The 17023-nt window shown below is 40.0% G+C and overlaps 1 protein-coding gene across 5 annotated transcripts; it reads left to right on the forward strand.

Moving 5' to 3' along the window:
- Positions 1–425: 425 nt before the first annotated feature.
- On the forward strand, positions 426–15018 carry LOC115102156 (SH3 and cysteine-rich domain-containing protein 3-like). Of its 5 annotated transcripts, XM_029621784.1 has the most exons (14): positions 426–668; positions 1130–1191; positions 1446–1524; positions 5261–5414; positions 5523–5620; positions 5747–5807; positions 5887–5984; positions 6116–6179; positions 7843–7895; positions 8019–8113; positions 8240–8291; positions 11779–11916; positions 13982–14103; positions 14215–15018. In XM_029621784.1, exons 2-13 carry the CDS (start codon positions 1175–1177, stop codon positions 14078–14080), a joined length of 1008 nt encoding a protein of 335 aa, XP_029477644.1. In that variant the 5' UTR covers positions 426–668; positions 1130–1174; the 3' UTR covers positions 14081–14103; positions 14215–15018. The 5 variants fall into 5 exon arrangements, with proteins under 5 accessions (XP_029477644.1, XP_029477642.1, XP_029477643.1 ...); XM_029621782.1 differs by having other exon boundaries at positions 13982–15018; XM_029621783.1 differs by having other exon boundaries at positions 426–658; positions 13982–15018.
- Positions 15019–17023: the final 2005 nt, after the last annotated feature.

Below are 17023 nucleotides of genomic sequence, written 5' to 3' on the forward strand. Positions count from 1 at the left end.
AGTTTTTCTTTATGTTTAAAATGTTCTTTAACCTGGCAGTACAATAAAGATAAACAGCCTATTTCCATTCCATTCCTTTGTCAGTATTTTCCATAGAAATATAATTATTGTTGTCATAACGATGTTGACAACAATGAGAGCAACTAAAACAATACTGATTATGCCTGCAGTTTGTACAGTAAGCCAACAGTTGGCTGTGTGTGTCTTGGCCTGTCCTCTCAGGCTGTGACAGGGGTCTGCGGGGTCATGGCTAGAAGGGAAACAGCTTGTGTCAAATTAACATCAAAAGTAATTTTTCCCCCATTTTAGTGAGACAAAGCTGGATCCCATCTAGCCATGACCGATCTACAGGGCCAAGGAATGGGTGTGAGTATCGGATTTCCCCTCGTCACCGGTACCCAGCTGTCTCACTCACTCAAACTGATGCCTGCCTTTACAGTCCCTCACTCACTCACCCCTCTGCTCTAACCACTAACCATTGGATCGCTTTTTGGAATTTACCTGCATAAACCTGAAAAGGGAAATATCAAGAGTTGGAATGGTTCGGAGGCCTCCGGTGTGACAGGTTGCTCATCACACATGAAAGCAAACTGGTGAAGAAAGGCTTTACCATACATCCACATACCAGATTTAATTTCATTGACTGGACTAGCAACCAGTAGGAACAAGTAACTATATTGCATGCCCCTTTTTTTGTGTATATGTGTGATCTGTTCAGCTTAGTCCTTTTCTAAATAGATATATATTTTATCATTTAGATATATAGCAAATTCTTTAAGTTTCATTATTAAGAGGGGACTGCATTGTCAAATTCTCACTAAGACTGATTCTGGTTTTATATCATTGTCATTTTTCAGAATCTCTCAGCTCATGCCCAGTCTGACAAGGCACCCAAATTTAGCCTAGCCATGATGAGATTGAGTTACCCTGCCCCAAAATAGTAGAGTGGACGAGTGTATTTTGGAGAGTGTGTGTGTGTGTGTAGGCTTGTGTGAGTAAATCATCTCCCCCTCCCCCCATTACTACATGCGAGAGGAGAGGACATGATTGGGTCACGTGTCTCATTAAAATGGTCCCATTCAAATTGAGAGCCAGTGTTTCTGTTCCCCTAAACTGTATTCTGTCTTAGGTGGGTAGCACTGCAGGACGAGAGTGAGAGCTCACACACTACACCATGGCCCAATATGACCAGTGAGTCTGCTCTCCTGTTGCTGAACTGAATACATAGGATATTCCTTTTTAATAGATTTACCTGGTTCTAAACAAAACAACGAGGGAAAGATTTAAGTATTAGATTATTCATTGCAATAGACATGTAAAACTTGGTAAAAATGTAAAGCTCAGCCACCGTAACAATACTACTGCAATATCCGCCCTTAAATATATGTCAGATATCCTTGTTTGTTGATGTTGCTTAATGGTCTCTGTTTGTTTCTGTGAGTTAGACTTGAAGATAAACATTCTGTGGATATCCACGATAACCCCACAGCCCCTGACAATATTGTGAAAGAAGAAGACAATACTGTGAGTAGCATGACAATCTGCCACTGTTGGTAACACCATCCCTCAAACAGTTTAAAATAGCAGCCAACTAGGATGGTCAGAATACAGTAACCTCATTAGTTTAATATGTGAGGCTTTCTGCTCCCCTATTTATATTCTGCAGTAAGGTGACACTGTGGGCTAAATCCACAGAGCCTTTTTCATTTACCACTTACTCTCCAGAAGTAAAATAATGGTTTCAATGGAAATTTTTCTACAGTGCAGTCGGGAAAGTATTCAGACCCCTTTACTTTCCCCACATTTTATTACATTACAGCCTTATTCTAAAATGGATTAAATAGTTTTTTTCCCTCATCAAGCTACACACAATACCCCATAATGACAAAGCAAAAACTACTCTTTAGAAATGTTTGGAAAAATGTATCAAAAATTAAACACTAAAAGCATCTTTGGCAGCGATTACAGCCTCAAGTTTTCTTAGGTATGACGCTACAAGCTTGGCATATCTGTATTTGGGCTGTCATGAGCCTTTTACTGAGGAGTGGCCACTCTACCATAAATGCCGGATTGGTGGAGTGCTGCAGATGGTTGCCCTTCTGTAAGGTTCTCCCACCTCTACAGAGGAACTCTGGGGCTCTGGCAGAGTGATCGGGTTCTTGATCACCTCCCTGACCAAGGCCCTTCTCCCTTGATTGCCTAGTTTGGCCGTGCGGGCCGACTCTAGGAAGAGTCTTAGTGGTTTCAAACTTCTCCCATTTAAGAATGATGGAGGCCACTGTGTTATTGACAGTGGTGTAAAGTACTTAAGTAAAAATACTTTAAGGTACTACTTAAGTAGATTTTTGGTGTATCTGTACTTTAACACATTCCTAAAGAAAATAACGTACTCTTTACTCCATACATTTTCCCTGACACCCAAAAGTACTCGTTACATTTTGAATGCTTAGCAGGAGAGGAAAATGGTCCAATTCACACACTTATCAAGAGAACATCCCTGGTCATCCCTACTGCCTCTGATCTGACGGACTCACTAAACACAGATGCTTTGTTTGTACATGATGTCTGAGTGTTGGAGTGTGCCCCTGGCTATCCATACATGTTTAAAACAAGAAAATTGTGCCGTCTGGTTTGCATAATATAAGGAATGTGAAAGGATATATACATTTACTTTTGATACTTAAGTACATTTAAAACCAAATTCTTTTAGACTTTTACTCAAGTAGTATTTTACTGGGTGACTTTCACTTTTACTTGAGTAATATTCTATTAAGGTATCTTTACTTTTCCTTAGGTATGACAATTAGGTACTTTTAATGCTGCAGACATTTTTTGGTACCCTTCCCCAGATCTGTGCCTCGACACAATCCTGTCTCGGAGCTCTACGGACAATTACTTTGACCTCCTGGCTTGGTTTTTGCTCTGACATGCACTGTCAACTGTGGGACCTTATATAGACAGGTGTGCACCCTTCCAAATCAAGTCCAATCAATTGAATTTATCACAGGTGGACTCAAGTCTTAGAAACATCTCAATGATGATCAATGGGAACAGTATGCACCTGAGCTCAATTTTGAGTCTCATATCAAAGGGTCTGAATACTTATGTAAATAAGGTAGTTCTGTTTATCTTTAGTATATTTGTTAACATTTCTAAAAACCTGTTTTCTCTGTCATTATTGGGTATTGTGTGTAAATTGATGAGGAAAAACTAATATAATACATTTTAGAATAAGGTTGTAACATAACAAAATGTGGAAAAAGGAAAGGGGTCTGAATAGTTTCCGGATGCACTGTATGATATAAATAACAATCATGATAGGAAATCATTGTTTTGATGAGACTGATTCTTTGGATTTCAATAAAAATGTTCTACCTCCAGCTGAATCAAATCAAATGACATATTAAGCAGATGTTATTGCGGGTGTAGTGAAATGCTTGTGTTCCTAGCTCCAGCAGTGCAGTAATATTGAACCATTTTTAGACAATACACAGATTTAAAAGTAAAACAATGCAAATAAGAAATATATAATATACAGTGCCTTGCGAAAGTATTCGGCCCCCTTGAACTTTGCGATCTTTTGCCACATTTCAGGCTTCAAACATAAAGATATAAAACTGTATTTTTTTGTGAAGAATCAACAACAAGTGGGACACAATCATGAAGTGGAACGACATTTATTGGATATTTCAAACTTTTTTAACAAATCAAAAACTGAAAAATTGGACGTGCAAAATTATTCAGCCCCTTTACTTTCAGTGCAGCAAACTCTCTCCAGAAATTCAGTGAGGATCTCTGAATGATCCAATGTTGACCTAAATGACTAATGATGATAAATACAATCCACCTGTGTGTAATCAAGTCTCCGTATAAATGCACCTGCACTGTGATAGTCTCAGAGGTCCGTTAAAAGCGCAGAGAGCATCATGAAGAACAAGGAACACACCAGGCAGGTCCGAGATACTGTTGTGAAGAAGTTTAAAGCCGGATTTGGATACAAAAAGATTTCCCAAGCTTTAAACATCCCAAGGAGCACTGTGCAAGCGATAATATTGAAATGGAAGGAGTATCAGACCACTGCAAATCTACCAAGACCTGGCCGTCCCTCTAAACTTTCAGCTCATACAAGGAGAAGACTGATCAGAGATGCAGCCAAGAGGCCCATGATCACTCTGGATGAACTGCAGAGATCTACAGCTGAGGTGGGACACTCTGTCCATAGGACAACAATCAGTCGTATATTGCACAAATCTGGCCTTTATGGAAGAGTGGCAAGAAGAAAGCCATTTCTTAAAGATATCCATAAAAAGTGTTGTTTAAAGTTTGCCACAAGCCACCTGGGAGACACACCAAACATGTGGAAGAAGGTGCTCTGGTCAGATGAAACCAAAATTGAACTTTTTGGCAAAAATGCTAAATGTTATGTTTGGCATAAAAGCAACACAGCTCATCACCCTGAACACACCATCCCCACTGTCAAACATGGTGGTGGCAGCATCATGGTTTGGGCCTGCTTTTCAGGGACAGGGAAGATGGTTAAAATTGATGGGAAGATGGATGGAGCCAAATACAGGACCATTCTGGAAGAAAACCTGATGGAGTCTGCAAAAGACCTGAGACTGGGACGGAGATTTGTCTTCCAACAAGACAATGATCCAAAACATAAAGCAAAATCTACAATGGAATGGTTCAAAAATAAACATATCCAGGTGTTAGAATGGCCAAGTCAAAGTCCAGACCTGAATCCAATCGAGAATCTGTGGAAAGAACTGAAAACTGCTGTTCACAAATGCTCTCCATCCAACCTCACTGAGCTCGAGCTGTTTTGCAAGGAGGAATGGGAAAAAATTTCAGTTTTCTCGATGTGCAAAACTGATAGAGACATACCCCAAGCGACTTACAACTGTAATCGCAGCAAAAGGTGGCGCTACAAAGTATTAACTTAAGGGGGCTGAATAATTTTGCACGCCCAATTTTTCAGTTTTTGATTGTTAAAAAAGTTTGAAATATCCAATAAATGTCGTTCCACTTCATGATTGTGTCCCACTTGTTGTTGATTCTTCACAAAAAAATACAGTTTTATATCTTTATGTTTGAAGCCTGAAATGTGGCAAAAGGTCGCAAAGTTCAAGGGGGCCGAATACTTTCGCAAGGCACTGTATATACCAATCCAATATATACCAATCCAATCAGCGGTCACTAGGCAGGGGAAAGGAAGGAAATCTGTAAAAGTATTGAGACATAAGCACCCTCTCTGCAGGTATACTTTATTTATGAGGAGGAGGTGGAAGTGGAGGAGAAGGAGCCCGAGCCTGAGCCCGTTGTTATATTGGTGAATGACAAACCACACAAGTTCAAGGACCACTACTGCAAGACGCCCAAGTTCTGTGACGTCTGTGCTCGTATGATAGTCCGTAAGTTATAACATTGGCACAGTGGCTCTTGTATTTATTAATTTGACTGTAAAGCTGAAGCTTAATAATACTGACTAGCTTCTTATAGTTGACTTTTCAACCTTTCAGTCAACAACAAGTTTGCTCTACGGTGCAAAAACTGCAAGACCAACATCCATCACTCATGCCAGTCCTACGTCGAGTATCAGAAGTGCTTTGGCAAAATTGTAAGACATTTTCAATTCATAATTTAGATGTTCTGACATTATAATGACTATGATCAAGTTGCCATTGCATGCAGTTGCCAAAAACAACAATTATTCTACATATTAATTTTGCTGTCTCTCCTATAGCCCCCAGGTTTCAGACGGGCCTACAGCTCCCCTCTATACAGTAGTGACCAGACAGATGCAGGTAAGACACTAACCATCTCAACAAGTGTTCAAATTATTTTTTTACTATGTGCTCTCTCTGCTGCTTCCCTTCTGTCTAGCCCACTCCAACCGTAACGACCCTGTGTTTGACACCCTGCGGGTTGGGGTCGTCATGGCAAACAAGGAGCGCAAGAAGGGGTCTGAGGACAAGAAGAATGTGAGTGTGGACCTCGTGTCCATATTAGCCAAAAAATTAATTAATGACAATAAGTGGTGTAATTTACTGACAACCATTTGCATAGAGATAGATCATAAATGGCATGTTAACCATCTTTTTTTCCCTCCAAGATGATGATGATGATGATGGAGGAAGAGGAATCCCAACAACCCAAAGAAGACGAACAGGCAGAAGGTATTGAAAAAGGATGAGCATGTCCATATTGAAGAATGTGACAATTCAAGGTGATGCCATCTATGGTTCCACTGCATCAACTATACAAAAATACACTTTATGTATTTAAAACAACGTATTTTATTTAAACATATTGTGCCATATGAAATGATATTGAAGCTCAAAGTGAATGATAAATAAACTGAAGCATAAGGGGTGGTTGGTTGTCAAGCAGTTGCTAAACAATACACAGTACCGGTCAAAAGTTGACACACCTACCCATTCCAGGGTTTTTCTTTATTTTTTACTATTTTCTACATTGTAGAATAATAGTGAAGACATCACAACTATGAAATAACACATATGGAATCAGGTAGTAACCAAAAAAATGTTATACAAATCCAAACATATTTTAGATTTAAGATTCTTCAAAGTAGCCACCCGTTGCCTTGATGACAGCTTTGCACACACTTGGCATTCTCTTTACCAGCTTCATGAGGTATTCACCTGGAATGCATTTCAAATAACAGGTGCGCCTTGTTCATTTGTGGAATTTCCTTCCTTCTCAATGCGTTTTTGGCCAATCAGTTGTGTAACAGACACAGATGTGTAACAGACACATCTTAACATCAACTGTTCAGAGGAGATTGCGTGAATCAGGCCTTCATGGTCGAATTGCTGCAAAGAAACCACTACTAAAGGACACCAATAATAAGAAAAGATTCGCTTGGGCCAAGAAACACGAGCAATGGACATTAGACCAGTGGAAATCTGTCCTTTGTTCTGATGAGTCCAAATTTTAGATTTGTGGTTCCAACCACCGTGTCTTTGTGAGATGCAGAGATGGTGAACGGATGATCTCTGCATGTGTGGTTCCCACCGTGAAGCATGGAGAAGGAGGTGTGATGTGTGGGGGTGCTTTGCTGGTGACACAGTGATTTATTAAGATTTTAAGGCACACTGAACCAGCATGGCTACCATAGCATTCTGTAGCGATACACCATCCCATCTGGTTTGCACTTAGTGGGACTATCATTTGTTTTTCAACAGGACAATGACCCAACACACCTCCAGGCTGTGTAAGGGCTATTTGACCAAGGAGAGTGATGGAGTGTTGCATCAGATGACCTGGCCTCCACAATCACCCGACCTCAACCCAATTGAGGTGGTTTGGGAGGAGTTGGACCGCAGATTGAAGGTAGCAGCCAACAAGTGCTCAGCATATGTGGGAACTCCTTCAAGACTGATGGAAAAGCATTCCAGGTGAAGCTGGTTGAGAGAATGACAAGAGTGTGGAAAGCTATCATCAAGGCAAAGGGTGGCTACTTTGAAGAATCTAAAATATTTAAAATTTTTAATTGTTTAACACTTTTTTGGTTACTACATTATTCCATGTGTTATTTCATAGTTGTGATGTCTTCACTATTATTCTACAATGTAGAAAATAGTACAAATAAAGAAAAACCCTGGAATGAGTAGGTGTGTCCAAAATATTGACTGGTACTGTATGTATGTCAACCTTTTCCCAGATTAACCAGAATGACATCCAGTACAGAACAAAAAATGTATGTTACGCTGAATGTCAAGGAGCAACGTAAAATTAATGTAATACTGACTATAAAGTTGTGGAGTTGACCATTGTTGTATTGAAACTCTACAAAGACCCTGTGTGATGTCCTTATAGGAAAGCCAGAGGGGGATAAGAAAGGAGACAAGGCTGACAAAGCAGATGACAAGGTAAGGGACTGTAAATGCCTGACATCATGTATACACTAACCATGTAAATATCAATAATAACACCCTGTCTGGTACATCAATACAATTAGTAGTTAAATAAACATTGGTGTATGTTTGCTACAGAAAAAGAAGGAGATGGGAAACATGGGAAATCAGTCACATTACTACCTGGCTCTGTATCGCTTCAAGGCTATTGAGAAAGACGACCTTGACTTCCAGTGGGTTTACCAATACATTTCCTTATATTGTATGAATTAGGTTTTATGTCCAACATTTCAGTCTTGTGGTAATCTGAAACATTTGATACAATTTGATAAAAATATACAAACCTTTGTGTTTTTCAGTCCTGGTGATCGAATCACTATAATTGATGATGCAAATGAGGAATGGTGGAGGGTAAGTGTTCCTGAAAATTTTTCATGCAAGCTGACAATGATCAAAACTAGCAATGACTCTGCTAGTAGTCTCTATGGGGGTGCCACAGGGTTCAAATCTCGGGCCGACTCTTTTCTCTGTATTTATCAATGATGTCACTCTTGCTGCTGCTGGTGATTCTCTGATCCACCTCTACGCAGACGACACCATTCTGTATACATCTGGCCCTTCTTTGGACACTGTGTTAATTAACCTCAAAACGAGCTTCAATGCCATACAACACTCCTTCTGTGGCCTCCAACTGTTCTTAAATACAAGTAAAACTAAATGCATGCTCTTCAACCGATCGCTACCTGCACCTACCCGCCTGTCCAACATCACTACTCTGGACGGCTCTGACTTAGATTACGTGGACAACTACAAATACTTAGGTGTCTGGTTAGACTGTAAACACTCCTTCCAGACCCATATTAAACATCTCCAATCCAAAGTTAAATCTAGAATTGGCTTCCTATTTCGCAACAAAGCATCCTTCACTCATGCTGCCAAACATACCCTTGTAAAACTGACCATCCTACCAATCCTCGACTTTGGCGATGTCATTTACAAAATAGCCTCCAATACCCTACTCAACAAATTGGATGCAGTCTATCCCAGTGCAATCCGTTTTGTCACCAAAGCCCCATATACTACCCACCATTGCGACCTGTACGCTCTCGTTGGCTGGCCCTCGCTTCATACTCGTCGCCAAACCCACTGGCTCCATGTCATCTACAAGACCCTGCTAGGTAAAGTCCCCCCTTATCTCAGCTCGCTGGTCACCATAGCATCTCCCACCTGTAGCACACGCTCCAGCAGGTATATCTCTCTAGTCACCCCCAAAACCAATTCTTTGGCCGCCTCTCCTTCCAGTTCTCTGCTGCCAATGACTGGAACGAACTACAAAAATCTCTGAAACTGGAAACACTTATCTCCCTCACTAGCTTTAAGCACCAACTGTCAGAGCAGCTCACAGATTACTGCACCTGTACATAGCCAACCTATAATTTAGCCCAAACAACTACCTCTTTCCCAACTGTATTTTATTTATTTATTTATTTTGCTCCTTTGCACCCCATTATTTTTATTTCTACTTTGCACATTCTTCCATTGCAAAACTACCATTCCAGTGTTTTACTTGCTATATTGTATTTACTTTGCCACCATGGCCTTTTTGCCTTTACCTCCCTTCTCACCTCATTTGCTCACATCGTATATAGACTTGTTTATTCTGTATTATTGACTGTATGTTTGTTTTACTCCATGTGTAACTCTGTCATTGTATCTGTCGAACTGCTTTGCTTTATCTTGGCCAGGTCGCAATTGTAAATGAGAACTTGTTCTCAACTTGCCTACCTGGTTAAATAAAGGTGAAATAAATAAATTAATTAAATGCTAATAAAACTAAGTGCATGCTCTTCAACTGATTGCTGCCCGCACCATCCAGCATCACTACTCTGGACGGTTCTGCCTTAGAATATGTGGACAACTACAAATACCTAGGTATCTGGTTAGACTGTAAACTCTCCTTCCAGACTCACATCAAACATCTCCAATCCAAAATTAAATCTAGAATTGGCTTTCTATTTCGCAAAAAAGCCTCCTTCACTCATGCTGCCAAACTTACCCTCGTAAAACTGACTGACTTCCTTGACTTTGGCGATGTCATTTACAAAATAGCCTCCAACACTCATCAAACTGGATGTAGTCTATCACAGTGCCATCCGTTTTGTCACCAAAGCCCCATATACTACCCACCACTGCGACCTGTATGCTCTCGTTGGCTGGCCCTCACTACATATTCGTTGCCAAACCCACTGGCTCCAGATCATCTATAAGACTTTGCTAGGTAAAGCCCCGCCGTATCTCAGCTCACTAGTCACCATAGCAACACCCACCCGAACACACGCTCCAGCAGGTATATTTCACTGGTCATCCCCAAAGCCAACATTTACTTTGGCCGCCTTTCCTTCCAGTTCTCTGCTGCCAATGATTAGAACAAATTGCAAAAATCACTGAAGCTGGAGTCTTATATCTCCCTCTCTAACTCTAAGCATCAGCTGTCAGAGCAGCTTACCGATCACTGTACCTGTACACAGCCAATCTGTAAATAGCACACCGAACTACCTCATCCCCATATTGCTATTTATCCTCTGAATCTGAAATAGGTAAGCAGCTTGGTTTGAAGAAATCAACTGTGGGAGCAATTATTAGGAAATGGAAGACATACAAGACCACTGATAATCTCCCTCGATCTGGGGCTCCACACAAGATCTCACCCCGCGGGGTCAAAATGATCACAAGAACGGTGAGCAAAAATCCCAGAACCACACGGGGGGACCTAGTGAATGACCTGCAGAGAGCTGGGACCAAAGTAAAAAAGCCTACCATCAGTAACACACTACGCCGCCAGGGACTCAAATCCTGCAGTGCCAGATGTGTCCCCCTGCTTAAGCCAGTACATGTCCAGGCCCGTCTGAAGTTTGCTATAGAACATTTGGATGATCCAGAAGAAGATTGGGAGAATGTCATATGGTCAGATGAAACCAAAATATAACTTTTGGTAAAAACTCAACTCGTCGTGTTTGGAGGACAAAGAATGCTGAGTTGCATCCAAAGAACACCATATCTACTGTGAAGCATGGGGGTGGAAACATCATGCTTTGGGGCTGATCCGTGTAAAGGAAAGAATGAATGGGGCCATGTATCGTGAGATTGAGTGAAAACCTCCTTCCATCAGCAAGGGCATTGAAGATGAAATGTGGCTGGGTCTTTCAGCATGACAATGATCCCAAACACACTGCCCGGGCAACGAAGGAGTGGCTTCGTAAGAAGCATTTCAAGGTCCTGGAGTGGCCTAGCCAGTCTCCAGATCTCAACCCCATAGAAAATCTATGGAGGGAGTTGAAAGTCTGTGTTGCCCAGCAACAGCCCCAAAACATCACTGCTCTAGAGGAGATCTGCATGGAGGAATGGGCCAAAATACTAGCAACAGTGTGTGAAAACCTTGTGAAGACTTACAGAAAACGTTTGACCTCTGTCATTGCCAACAAAGGGTATATAACAAAGTATTGATATAAACTTTTGTTATTGACCAAATACTTATTTACAGGCTTCTCATCTTTTTAAGTGGGAGAACTTGCACAATTGGTGGCTGACTAAATACTTTTTTGCCCCACTGTATTTATTGCCTTACCTCCCTACTTTTCTACATTTGCACACACCATACATAGATTTTTCTATTGTGTTATTGACTCTGTTTATGTGTAACTCTGTGTTGTTGCTTATGTCGCACTGCTTTGCTTTATCTTGGCCAGATCACAGTTGTAAATGAGAACTTGTTCTCAACTGGCCTACCTGGTTAAATTAAGGTGAAATAAAAAAAATTATAATAATAAATCGTGCCACATGAGATCTACTTTCTATTTTATTGTCACCATTGTAAATAAGGGCATTTTTTTATTCTCAGGGGAAGATTGGGGAGAAGACAGGTTACCTCCCCACCAATTACATCATTAGAATAAAAACGGGAGAGAGGGTGTTCAAGGTGACACGCTCCGTTGTGGGAAACAGAGAGATGGGTCAGATAACACTGAAAAAAGACCAGGTAAGAAACGGGTGTCTCTGTATCAGACCCGAGTCAAATACTATCGCATACAGCAGTTGAAAGTAGAGTAACTGAGGTGTGCTTTATTTAGCTACTGCTGGTCACACTGAATCAAGCCCAGCTCAAGTATTTGACCCAGGTCAGCTGTCTGTCTATGAAAATAATGTTTTAGTTTTTCTTTGCACAGGAAACTGATGTCAACTGATTTATGATCATGAGCAGTATGGATGAGTGTGTGCATGTGGAAAGTGACTGTAATGATTGTTGCTACTGTGCGTGTGTGTCTGGTCGTGTGTGGTGGAAAAAGTATCCAATTGTCATACTTGAGTGAAAGTAAAGATACCTTAATAGAAGATGACTCAAGTAAAAGTGAAAGTCACCCAGTAAAATACCATTTGAATAAAAGTATTTGGTTTTAAATATACGCAAGTATCAAAAGTAAACAGAGTAAAATTATTTATAATTCCTTATATTAAGCAAACAAGACTGCACCATTTTCTTGTCATTTGTATTTACGGATAGCAAGGGGCACACTCCAACACTCAGACATAATTTACAAACAAAGAATGTGTGTTTAGTGAGTCCAGCAGATCAGAGGCAGTAGGGATGACCAGGCATGTTCTCTTGATAAGTATGTGAATTATACCATTTTCCTGTCACACAAAGCATTCTAAAGTACTTTTGGGTGTCAGGGAAAATGTAAGGAGTAAAAAGTACATTATTTTCTTTAGGAATGTAGTGATGTAGAATAATAGTGAAGACATCAAAACTATGAAATAACACATATGGAATCATGTAGTAACCAAAAAAGTGTTAAACATATCAAAATATATTTTTTATTTTAGATTCTGCAAAGTAGCCACCATCTGCCTTGATTGCTTTGCACACTCTTGGCATTCTCTCAACCAGCTTTATAAGGAATGCTTTTCCAACAGTCTTGAAGGAGTTCCCACATATGCTGAGCACTTGTTGGCTGCTTTTCCTTCACTCATCCCAAACCATCTCATTTGGGTTGAGTCGGGTGATTGTGGAGGCCAGGTCATCTGATGCAACACTCCATCACTCTCCTTGGTCAAATGGCCCATTCACAGCCTGGAGGTGTGTTTTGGGTCATTGTCCTGTTGAAAAACAAATGATAGTCCCACTAAGTGCAAACCAGATGGCATGGTGTATTCGCTGCAGAATTCTGTGATAGCCATGCTGGTTCAGTGTGCCTTGAATTCTAAATAAATCACTGACAGTGCCACCAGCAAAGCATCCCCACACCATCACACCTCCTCTTCCATGTTTCACTGTGGGCACCACACATGCGGAGATCATCTGTTCACCTACTCTGCGTCTCACAAAGACACGGCGGTTGGAACCACAAATCTCAAATTTGGACTCATCAGACCAAAGGACAGATTTCCACTGGTCTAATGTCCATTCCTCATGTTTCTTGGCCCAAGCTCTCTTATTTTTATTAGTGTCCTTTAGTAGTGGTTTCTTTGCAGCAATTTTACCATGAAGGCCTGATTCACACAGGTTCCTCTGAACAGTTGATGTTGAGATGTGTCTGTTACTTGAACTCTGTGAAGCATTTATTTGGGCTGCAATCTGAGGTGCATTTAACTCTAATGAACTTATCCTCTGCAGCAGAGGTTTGGGTATTCCTTTTCTGTGGCGGTCCTCATGAGAGCTAGTTTCATCATAGCGCTTGATGTTTTTTGTGACTGCACTTGAAGAAACCTTCAAAGTTCTTGAATTTTCCAGATTGACTGACCTTCATGTCTTAAAGTAATTATGGACAGTCATTTCTCTTTGCTTATTTGAGCCGTTGTTACCATAATATGGGCTTGGTCTTTTACCAAATCTTCTGTATACTACCCCTAACTTGTCAGAACACAACTGATTGGCTCAAATGCAAAAAATAAAGAAAAACCCTTGAATGAGTAGGTGTCCAAACCTTTGGCTGGTACTTTAAATAGTAAAATATAGATACCCAAAAAACTTTAGTTGTACTTTAAAGTATTTTTTACTTAAGTACTTTGCCACAACACTGTCCTCCATTCTCTTTGTGTTGCAGATCGTGGTGAAGAAGGGAGAGGAGGTGAATGGCTACTTGAAGGTCAGCACAGGCCGCAAGCTGGGCTTCTTTCCCACTGACCTGCTCCAGGAGATCTGAGCCTGACCGGATCACAACCACAGGTCTAGAGTCACCAGGACCATAACCACAACACCAAACCCAAGACCTAAACACATGATCACAACATTTTCTAACACAACATTTACACTAACACTTGTATTTTCCACTTTTAGGGGCCTATAGAGCTGATCTGGTGAATGTGTAAGCTGTTTGAGCTCTGTAAATTGTGTTGAGTGTAACTTAATACTGCAGCCTACCCACCCTTGTGAACTGGATCAGCTATCCATGCAATCCGAGCTGGACAGAGACGTGTGACGTAGGACCAGGAGTGTGTGGTGGACACCTAAAAAGTGAACATGTTTGTGCCATTTTAATGTGATCAAAACCAGACAACCTGCTTCAGAAACTTGAAGCAAGAAACTTGAAGCAAAAAAAGTTTCTAAACCCAATGGCTGTAACTACTGACTGTGTCTATTGAGTAACTAGGATTTTTACATTGTTTTTGTTATGCAAACCTAATTGTCTTGGAGGCTAATGTATTGCTTACTCTTATTGTAGTAGTTCCTTTTTTATACATAGTCAGCTGAAATTCTAGTGCTTCATTTTCCCCTTGATGCAAATGTTCAAGAGGGCTTGTTAAAGTGCATGTTGTAATTTTATTTTAGCTTGGGCCGGTCTTTTATCATCTTTAACATAACAGTGTGCTGTGTATTCGTTGTATTTTTAGAGCAATAGACAATGTAAGCCTGGCTGACAGAGACCCACAAACTTTTGCCAGACAAATGAAGTTGAAATCATTGATACAATATTGTAACATTACGCAACAGTCATTTGTTATGAATTTACTATTTAAGTACTAACAGCGGAGTGCAGGCTTTTCCCATTTATTGTCTTACTTGATATGCATCCTCTGTGACACCATCATAGTGGTGAAATCAATTCACAATACGAAATAAAGTCCTATTTTTGAATCAGTATTTTGCATTCACTGATTTTTTTTGTCTACCATGATTCATGACTTTTGTGTCCAACCTAAAGAGGGAATCAGTTCAGCTTGTCTACAAAATAGTCAATACAGATACTACTTGTGTCATGTATTGATCCTGTGATGGGAACAATGCAGCCTTCATTATCCTGTGTGAATGCTAGCAGTGTCACATGGAATTATTGTAAATAGTGTCTTACATTTATTCAAAATATAATATTTTAATATATAGATATCTAATACTATTATATATTCACACGCAAGCATGGCTCTAATGGTGACAATTTGAATAGACGGACATACAACAGAACATGGTATGGTTAGAACACATATGTATATATACCTCCTCAACAAACTACCAATCGTTTTCATTTACAAGAGTGAATGTGCAACCATACATCAAAAAATGTGTTGATACTCAATGTTCCTTTCCACGGAAATCGTCCCTCACACTTCAATTTATTATAAAACCCGGTAATGGTTTACATAGCAATATCACACAAACTGTAAGGTCAGAGTATCGCAGTCTTCGCAACTTGAAATTCAATTAATCACACAATTTTAATGGCAAAATTTGGCAGAATTATTATATTTATATATTTAATAGCCTAAATATATGCGCGAAAGGCATGCTGGGAATTACTACACCCGCTTCCTAATTTTCGAATATTTATAGTACAGTGCCCATACTCAACGACTTTTATTCAATCGAATTATGCCCGGAGAATTATTTTATAGCTGTCAATAAAGGTCATTAACTCAAAAAGGGAAAAAAACTCAATTCAAATGCGTTACGTCTACATTTTACTGAGCCACTGCGTTCAACACATTTACATGCTTATATAGTATAGCTAATATCTCTCCCCACTTTAGTGCGTGCATTTCTCAAACAAAACTTACGTTTTCTAAACTCGTCTGTCGTAACCTTAAATAACTTCATTAGATCTGGAAGCCTTTATTATGCATAAGTGTATATTTATAAAGCATCATTCTGTATATGGTAATTTATCAACTTCATGCAAAATCGATATGATCCAAACTGTTTTCACCATACAAATAATTCTAGCGACACGCTTTGGTCAATACTAAGTACTACACACCACCATGACAGAACATAAACGCTGCAGCGCGCACGGTGGCAGTTTGGCTTCAACCATTTTGAGATGGCCCTGTCACTTTTGTGACACTGACACTAATCATAAGTAAATTTGAACTATCAAATTATGTAAATCACTCTTGGGTGTTCTGAAAAGAGGGCCGTGGCCCGTGACGGTGTGAAGGATAATGGATAAATAAAAAATAAATGAAAATGTTACATTGTCACATACTCCAGATTGGTGCAGTGAAATGTGTTGTTTTACAGGGTCAGCCATAGTTGTATGGCACACCTGGTGAAAATTAGGGTTAAGTGCATTGCTCAAGGGCACATCAGACTGTTCACCTTGTCAGTCGGGTATTCAAACCAGCTAGCTTTTGGTTACTGGCCACGCTAACCGCTACCTGCCACCCTAAAAAAATGGGACAATGGGGCTTTCTCTCAATGGTGTAGTAGCAGGTGTCCGTGGGTAAAACACCATTTACCCACTTATTTTTCAGTGGCCATTGTGTATATACTCACTTCTTAATACTCACCCCAAAATGCGTATCAAAGTAGTGTAGTGGTGGTATATGCTGCATCTGTTAATATGGCTGATGGAACTGATCAGAACATTTAGCTTAAAATGTTGATAAACTATTATTTCTTCACATTTTAAGCACAGCAATGTGCACATGGCAGTAGGCCTATGTGCGAATGTTCCAAAATGCAATTGCGGGAAATATCTGAGATGGAAATATCTGTTAGAGATTTTGAAACAGGGAAGATCTAAAGATGCAACAACTATCATGGGTTGTTAATATGACTAGGATAAGGCCGTTGGCTGATAGACAATTAAAGAAAGTTGAAAGAAAACCAATAGAACAGGAGAATGCATATGAGGAAGTCTATAAAATAATTG

This window comes from Oncorhynchus nerka, linkage group LG20 (genome assembly GCF_034236695.1).
Source record: "Oncorhynchus nerka isolate Pitt River linkage group LG20, Oner_Uvic_2.0, whole genome shotgun sequence".
NCBI lineage: Eukaryota > Metazoa > Chordata > Actinopteri > Salmoniformes > Salmonidae > Oncorhynchus > Oncorhynchus nerka.